General features: G+C 44.4%; 2 protein-coding genes across 3 annotated transcripts in view; one reads left to right on the top strand and one right to left on the bottom strand.

Moving 5' to 3' along the window:
* Adk (adenosine kinase) overlaps positions 1 to 374 on the bottom strand; it is a 506,600-nt gene extending 506,226 nt beyond the window's left edge. The window contains exon 1 of one of the 2 annotated variants that reach the window (XM_013516884.1): positions 249 to 374. In XM_013516884.1, the coding sequence (XP_013372338.1) occupies positions 249 to 313 (65 nt within the window). In that variant the 5' untranslated portion in view covers positions 314 to 374. The remainder of the gene's footprint in view (positions 1 to 248) is intronic. The other variant, XM_005389928.2, reaches the window with a different exon arrangement.
* A 278-nt stretch (positions 375 to 652) lies between these two features.
* Ap3m1 (adaptor-related protein complex 3, mu 1 subunit) overlaps positions 653 to 9,017 on the top strand; it is a 24,260-nt gene continuing 15,895 nt past the window's right edge. The window contains exon 1 of the mRNA XM_005389931.2: positions 653 to 1,000. The gene's annotated coding sequence lies outside the window, so the exon portion shown is untranslated. The remainder of the gene's footprint in view (positions 1,001 to 9,017) is intronic.

Below are 9,017 nucleotides of genomic sequence, written 5' to 3' on the forward strand. Positions count from 1 at the left end.
GCCGGCTCTGATTGGTCAAAGGCCGCAGGAGCCGCAGCTGCAACAGAGCAGTAGGTGACTGGGCCAGACCGAGAGGGTGCAGGGCGAGAGGTCGCGACCACGTGGGCAAGGACCCGAGCGGCAAGTAAGCGTGTGGGGACCCAGGCAGGCAGCGGGCCGCCACCCAGCGTCCAGGCTGCGCAACCCCATGTGGGCCCTCTCTTGCGGCAGGCGCTGTCACCCTCCTCCCCACGTCGGGGAGCGCTCACCTCAGCGCTGGCAGCGCCTCCACCTTCATCTTTTTGGGCTTCGGCTCCCCCACAGCGGCTGCCATCTTCGTGCTGCCACCCTACTTTCGCGCCACCACGCACAAGCAACGCACTGCCCACCCCTCGCCTCGCAGGCCCGCCCCTCGCCTCGCAGGCCCCGCCCCTCGCCTCGCTGGGCCCGCCCCTCGCCTCGCTGGGCCCGCCCCTCGCCTCGCTGGGCCCGCCCCTCGCCTCGCTGGGCCCGCCCCACGCTCGCTGGGCCCGCCCCACGCCTCGCTGGGCCCGCCCCACGCCTCGCTGGGCCCGCCCCACGCCTCGCTGGGCCTGCCCGTCACGCCTTCTCTTCTAAGCTCCGCCCCCGACCCCGCCCTTCCCGTCCCTCTCCGGTCCACAACCTTAGGTTCGACCCCTCGCAGTTATAACGCCCCGCCCTTTCGGGAATCCGATCTACCCTACGGAGTTAGGCTGCTGATGAGCGCCTGAGTCCACGGAGCGCGAAACCCCCCTTTCTTCTAGATTCTGGGTGATCAAGACGGTTTAAATCCTCCACCTCGAGAGACGCTCTCCTCTCACTGAAGTCTTTCCGCTTCTTTAATCCTTCTACCGCCGGAGACCGCGCCGGTATCTTCGCCGCTGTTAGTCAGGCAGCCTGCCGGGCACTCCAGGCGCGGGGTCCTCACGGCCTTCTCCACCGCTTCAGCTTCGGTCGGGAGAGGACCCGGCGCCAAAGCCCTGACTCGCCAGCTGTCGGGGTGAGTGTGAGGGGCGGGGAGTCAGCGGAGCGGGGACAGCCCAAAACCTGGGGAGTCGGCTGGTCGCTGGCGTTCGGGACTCCTGCGGGGCTCTGGAGCGGCTGTGGGCGGCGCCGGCCCTCTCCCGCGCTCGGCCTTCCGCGCTTGGCCACCTGGGCCGGAAGGCAGCGGGGCGCTGCGCCCCGCGCTCGGGAGCCCTTGCCACGGGAGGTCGCGCTCGCCGAGCTGTGCTCCGTCGCGGGAAAAAGGTCTTGCCGCCCTCTGTGAGCCGGAGGACCGATGACTTGATTCCCAGCCCCGGGGGATTCCGCCTTGGAGGACGGACCCCCGGGTGGGTCTGAGCAGACGTCCGGGTAGAGGATGGCGCCCGTCTGGGCGTGCGGGGGGAGTAAGCGAGGAGGGGTCTGGGGTCTCAGCTAAGGAGGTGGCAGCCAGTGTGGAGAAGCAGGGAGTCATGTGGCGGCTTGTGGGGGATCTGTTCGCAGCTGAAGCTTGCAGCCTGCGTAGTTGAAAAGGTGATGCCACTTTAAAATTACGAGCTGTCAGGGCTGGGGATTTAGCTCAGCGGCACAGCGCCTGCCTAGCAAGCGCGAGGTCGTCAGTTCGATTCCCGGTACCGGGAAAAATAAATAAGTAAATAAATAAATAAATAAATAAGTTACGAGCTGTCACAGTAGCAGTGGGAGTTTTCAATTGATAGGATTTGAAACAGTGGTTTAGGTAGAGGTAGATTTAAAAAAAAAAAGTCATGCCAGTTAAGCCAGAAAGAAACTGAAGGTGAGAAGAAGCGTTTCGTTGTGTTATTAGTGGCACAAGATGCTGAAAGGGTCAAAGAAGGAAGTTTAAATCTGAGAATAGGTATTAGGGTCTGATGATTTGTCCCTGGCCTATTTGAGAAATATTTTAATAAGATCGGTGACTGAGGAAAGATGGCAAGGGTAGACTAACTCATCATGAGCGGCATTAAGCAACATTACCGAGGCGGGGAAAGGCTTGAAACTTGTTGGTTTTAATGAATACAAGCTTTCTGCCGAAGTAACCAGTGTATAAAAGATAAAATCTCAGAAGACAAGGAAGAGAAAGGTTACAGAATGATTAATTTTGGAAAGAGATACAGTACACTTTAAAGTGAGATCATAAGGAAAATAGACCTACTGAAGTGAATAAAGATTACCAGAAATTTACATATTCTTAGTAGGAACGGTCTCCTGATACCAGATTAGTCTTTCATATAGAATCTCGAGATTTTTAGTGTTAATAATCATTCACCAGTGTTACTGTTGGAGTTCCTTGCAAACTAGATATTTGTAAACCACTCAGTAATCTCTCAATTCATGAGTGGTAAATGGTAGGTCTAGAAAGGCGGAATTCTTCCCTCTACAAATGTCCTTTCTTTCCCTTGCAGAGAACACAAGAGCCATTATCTTGCAGCAACTAAATATACAAACTTCCTTCTCTTCTATTTAAACAGGAAAAAGTGTCCCTTCTTAGAGAAGGCAAATCTTTTCACCTAGTCTCCCTCCCTCCTGCTTCTCAGTGTCCTTCAGTTTTCCCCTTGCTCCTACATCAGCTTTCCTCTGGTATTTTTGCCTTCCCATCAGTATTTAAAATATTCTTCCTTCACTTTATGAAGTACTCCATTTATTTGTTTATTTATTAGTTTTTTTGTTTGTTTTGTTTTTTGTGTTTTTGGTACCAGGAATCAAACTCATGACCTCAGGCTTGCCAGGGAAGCACTTAAGCCACTCAGCTACATCCCCGGCCCAATTTGTTAGTTTTTTGAGACGAGGTCTCACTGTGTACTTCAGGTTGGCTTTAACTCAGTATATAGCCCAGGCTGGCCTTGAACTCAAAGCAATCCTACCTCAGCCTCCTTAGTGCTGGGATTATAAGCATGCACCACCACTCAGCCATTTTCAGTTTTGTAGATTAAACTCTTTGTGACATTTAACAGTATTTACCACTCCAGTTTTATGGAAGCATACTAACAACAGTATAGTTATTAAAAACCATACACACAGTGTAGTTAGTTTAGACTGGCCTTGAACTCACTATGTAGCCCAAGCTGACCTCAAATTCACAGTGATCCTCGCGCCTCAGGCTCTCGAGTGCTGGAATTACAGGCGTTTGCCCCCGTGCCTGGCTGGCAATGTATCTTTTACTGTAACAAAAGGTTTTTTTTAGTTTAAATGCATACTGCATTTGTTGACCAGCCCTGGTATACCTCCCTTTTATGCCCTTTAGTCCTAAATACACATTTTCCAAGATATTTTTGACTGTTGTAATTGTATTGCTTAGAAAACATCAAGATGAGTGCACAAACGTTTAGTAAAAAAGATTCACAAAGTGTTTAAGCTACAGTCAAAGCTCTACTGAGACTGTTGCTAAACACATTTCTTTGTGACTCAGAAGGTGCTAAGAATAATAACAGAAAAGGGAGTAGTAGTGCATAGCTTTCTCAAAGTTTATTAAAATGATGAAAAACTACAGCTATTAGAAGCATAACAACTAGCTAAAGAAACAAGGCAGTTTACACTGCTTTGTGCAATACTTTTTAACTATTATATGTATTAGGGGGTGGGTCATAGTAAAGATAAATGAAGTAAACTTTCCTATTATAGAAAGTTAAAATGGGTTTTAAAGCTAAGCAGTACTGAGAGTTAAAGTGCTATATTTCTTCTAAGCACTAGCAACAGTAAATCTAGCGGGCTGGTGTAAAACTCGCTCTATTCCGAAATTTAACTGTTCTCCATAAAAACAACATTGGTGGAAACTTTCCTGGAAAGAATTTTTCACTGGCTTAAAAGGATAACCCTAAAATAAGGAAACTACAAAGTCTCTTGCAAAAATAAGCAGCTCTCCACCTGGTATGGTGGTACACAACTGTAATCCTAGCATTCTGGGTGGATAAAGTAGGAGGTTCACAAGTTCTAGCCCCAGCCAAGGCTTAGCAACTTAATTATTTATTCATTCATTCATTTATAATGGTGCCAAAAAGCTTATTTGAAAAGTGCAGGGTTGGCTGGGCACAGTGGCACACACCTGTGATCCTACGATTCAGGAGGCTGAAGCAGGAGGAGCACTGTGAGTTCAAGGCCAGCTTGGGCTCCGTAGTTCAGAGCTAACCAAAACATAGTGAGACCCTGTCTCAAAAAAAAAAAATGGAGGGTGGATGAGTATGGGAGAAACCAGCTCTGCAAAGCAAACTTGGGCCAGACAAAGAGGAAAAGAGGGTAAAAGCAAAAATGAAAGTATGCGCTGCATTCGGATGTTTCACGGGCCACTGTGCAAACTGGGAGGGTAGCCCAATATAGCAATTTAGCAAGACCCTGTCTCAAAGTAATAATAAAGGACTGAAGATGTAGCTCAGTGTGAGGACGCTGAATTCAGTCATCAGTAACGGAAAAACAAACAAATGTAAGCTGAAACAGCACATTCACTGTGCTGCCCAATGTTTTAACCAGTAATCTCATGTGCTTACATGTCTAGATTCACATAAAGTTAAAACCAGCCAGCCGTGGCGGCACACACTGTAATCCCAGCACTTGGGAAGCTGAGACAGGAATATGACTCTGAGTTTATGGGCAGCCTGAACTACACAGCCAGACCCTGTCTCAAAGACCGAAATAAAAGTTACAACTTGAGTACATTAGTTGCATTAGCCACAATGCAAGTGCTCAGTTGCCACATGCACCTGGTGGCTACCATATTGGACAGGACAGATACTCATTCATTTATTTATTCATTTATTTTTTTGTCTTTTTGAGACAGGGTCTCGATATGCAGCTCAGCCTGGCCTTGAGCTCACTTTGTAGTCCAGGCTGGTCTCAAACTCACAACGATCCTCCTGCCTCAGCTTCCCGAGTGCTGGGATTACAGGCGTGCACCACCGTGCCTGGCATGGACTGCACAGATAAAGGACATGTCCTTCATTGCAGAAAACCCTGTTGCTCTGTGCTTAACCTGATCCTAATAATAAGAGTCAGAGCCAGACATGGTGGTGCACGCCTGTAATCCCAGCACTCGGGAAGCTGAGGCAGGAAGATCACTGTGAGTTCAAGGCCAGCCTGAACTGCATAGTGAGACCCTGTCTCAAAAAAGACAAAAAAAATAAAAATAAGAGTCAGATAAGAGCAGGAGCTCAGGTTTCAAATACATCTAGGATTGGATCCCAAATCTGTCACTTATTATAGGATCGTAAGTAATTGACTTAACCTTTTGAGACTGTCTTGTCTGTAACATGGGTATAAGAGCAGTATTCATGGTATAGCCTTGTGAAAATGTAATGAGATAATATAGGTAAAGTGCCTACCATCATGTGTGACTCAGCATTTTAGATATTATTAATTCATTCATCCTTAATGAATAAAACAGAGTATAGCCAAAAGATTAATTTTTGCAGAAGATACCATATTGCATAGCTTACCCGCCTGAGGTGCTCAAAGCTGGGTCTTTGTTTAAAATTTCAGATGGAAGGGGCTGGGGATTTAGCTCAGCGGCAAAAGCGCCTGCCTGGCAAGCGCAAGGTCGTGAGTTCAATTCCCGGTACCGGAGAAAAACCAAAAATAAATAAATAAAATTTCAGATGGACATTTTATCCCAAGAAAAAGGGGGTAATAATAAAAATTTAGTTGCAGATCTTATCACCAGATAGTCCTATTTCATTTAAAAAGTGAAAGTTTAACAGCTTAAATTATAAAGTTAGTGGGTTCTCTAGAACATTTCTGTGTATTCTAATGTCACTTACGGTAGTAACACTCAAATAGAAATGTAAGGCTGACACAAAATAAACCCACTAAGCAATGCATCTGACTAGATGTAGTAGAAAAAATTGGCAGGTTCCAGCCCTAAAGTGTCAGAATTTATTGCTGCCAACTCAAGTTGATTGTTTGGCTAATAGAGATGGCTTCAACAGAAAAGCATTTTTTGTTTCTAATAAACAAGAACCCTAATACCACTCATGCTTTAGTAATACAGTAATTATTAAAATATATCTTAGTATTATTTACTTGGTAACTATTGAACATTTACCAAGTGAGAAGGGGAAATTATCTCCAGATATTTTTAGTTGACATCTTTTTCATAAAATAAATGACTTCTAAAAAGAATTGTCAGGTTGCTGTCTTTTTTACCATTTCAATGGAATTGAATGGATCAATTTTGGAAATTCTATGTGGAATTTGTCCTCATGCATAGAAACTGTATTCAGTTTTAAATTCTTTCTCCTTTGTCTGCATTTATCATACAGTACTTTCAATGATTGGACCACTAAACTAAATACCTGATACTGATGCTGATCCATGTAAAAGATGAAACAAATCATGGGACTTAGACATTTTTCCACTGTTCCTCATATTACCTGGATAGTAAACTTCTTATTTGAAGCATAACCCTTAGAAAAGATGACAAATCATAATAAGAAGCCCAGTGAATTGCCACAAAATGGACACAGCATGTAAACATCACCCGCCAGATGAGGAATAAGAATTACCAGCCATGTTCCCTTAGGAGACCATGTTCCTGTCAGTCCCTATCCTCACTCGTGTTTTTCTCTGTGGTTCTGTGGACTGAATCCAGGGCCTTCTCACAAAGCTACATCATACCCCGTGTTTCTATTTTTTGTTTTGAGATGGGGTCTTACTGAGTCATAAAAGAAACAATGTGTTTTTTTTTTTTAATCTCATAAATTAGTTTTTCCTGACCGAGGACGTCATGTAAATGGAGTTGTGGTGCAGATACTCTTTGCATTTGGCATTGTTTCTTCAGCATCATGTTTGTAATATTCTTCTGTTTGTTTCAGATAGCTACGTTAATAGCTGTATAATATTTTTCATTTTATGCTGCAGTTTATTTTTTTATTACATTATTAGTAAGCATTTGAGTTGTTACAGATTTTTACTATTACAGATTTTTTTTTGCTGTGCAGTAGTACACATTCCTATTGAGTCGATGTGGGAATGGATTTGTGCCACAAGATGTTAAGAATCTTTGTTTATTTGAGATATAATTAATAAAACATAAACTCACGATTTTAAAGTATGCGGTTTAGTAGTTTTTAGCATAATTACGAAGCTATGCAACTATCATCTCTTAATTCCAGAACATTTTTATCACCCCAAAAGGAAATGCCAGGTTCATTGCCAGTAACTCCCCATTCCTCCCCACTGCTCCCACTGGCAGCCACTAATGTAGCTTCCGTCTCTATGGATTCAACTATCCTGAACAGTTCATAAAAGAGTATGACTTTTTATGTTTAGATTTTTTCACAGGTTATCCATATTATAGCCTGAGCGAGTGCTTAATTGTTTTTTATGGCCAAATATTCCATTGTATGGATAGTCCATATTTTATTTTCCATTCACTAGTTGATGAACATTTTGGTCATTTCCCCTTTTTAGCTGTTACAAATAATGTTGCTTTGAACATTTGTGTACAAGTTTAACTTTTTGAAGAACTCACTTTTCCATAGCATCTGCCCCATTTCATATTCCTCTGGACAGTCAGAGCATTTCAACTTCTCTCCATTTTGTCAACACTTGTTAATGTCTTCTTTATTATAACTAGGCTGGTGGGTGTGGAATATTGTCTCTTTTTTTTTATTTTGTTGTTTGGTGTTTTGTTGTTCTTTCTGTTTTTTGAGACAGTGTCACTATGTAGTTTAGGCTGGCCTTGAATTCACTACGTAGCACAGGCTGGCCTGGAACTTGTAGTGAACCTCCTGTCCCTGCCTCTCAAGTACTAGTATTACAGCCTTATGCCACCAGACCTTGCCTGATTTAGGTTTTTGATCTGCATTTTCCTAGTGACTTATTTTCTTAGCATCAGGGCTGGGGATTTAGCTCAGCGGCACAGCGCCTGCCTGGCAAGCATAAGGTTGTGAGTTCGATTCCTGGTACCAGAAAAAAAAACAAAAAAAAAAAGGGGGGGCGTTGCTGGGGATTTAGCTCAGTGGCATAGCACCTGCCTGGCAAGCAAGCACAAGGTTATGAGTTCGATTCCCCGTACCGGAAAAAAAAAACAAATATATATATATATATATATATATATATATATTTGGTTTTTTTTAGCATCTTTTCCTTTACCCTTTTGTATGTGTATGTTCTTTGGAGAAATGTCTTTGCAGATCATTTACTCAGTTTTGAATAAGGTTGTCTCTGCTCAGGATGTAGCTCAGCAGCACAGTGCCTGCCTGGCAAGCATGAGGCCCTGAGTTTGATTCCCGGTACCAAAAATAATTAGTAGTTGTCTCTTTATTATGGAGTTGTCAGAATTGGTTATATATTTTGGATGGTAGTCCATCATAAGACATATGGTTTCAGGCTGGGCGTGGTGGCACATGCCTGTAATCCCAGCACTTGGGAGGCTGAGGCAGGAGGATCACTGTGAGTTCGAGACCAGCCTGGGCTACAAAGTGAGCTCAAGGCTAACCTGAACTGCACAGTGAGACCCTGTCTCAAAAAGACAAAAAAAAAAGACGTATGGTTTCAAATCCTTTTTCTTATTCTCTCAACTGTCTTCACATTCTTGATAATTTCTTTTGAAGCACAGAAGTGTTTTGTTTTTCTTCTTAATCTTTTTGAGACAGGGTCTCACTATGCAGTTCAGGGTGGCCTTGAGCTCACTTTGTAGCCCAGGCTGGTCTCGAACTTACCGCGATCCTCCTGACTCAGCCTCCTGAGTGCTGCGGTTACAGGCACTCGCCACCACACCCGGCTGAAGCACAAAGGTTTAAATTTTCCCTTTTTTTGTCTTTTTGAGGCAGGGTCTCACTATGCAGTTCAGGCTGGCCTTGAGCTCACTTTGTAGCCCAGGCTGGTCTTGAACTTAACAAGGATCCTCCTGCCTTAGCCTCCCAGGTGCTGGGATTACAGGCATGAGCCACCACGCCCGGCAGAAGTTTAAATTTTCATAAAGCAACTCAGGTTACTCCTCTTCTTCTTCTCCTCCTTCTCCTTCTCTTTTCCTTCCTCTTCGTCTTCTTCCTCTTCCTCTTCTTCCTCTTCCTCTTCTTCTTCTT

This window comes from Chinchilla lanigera, unplaced genomic scaffold (genome assembly GCF_000276665.1).
Source record: "Chinchilla lanigera isolate Chin_1 unplaced genomic scaffold, ChiLan1.0 scaffold00036, whole genome shotgun sequence".
NCBI lineage: Eukaryota > Metazoa > Chordata > Mammalia > Rodentia > Chinchillidae > Chinchilla > Chinchilla lanigera.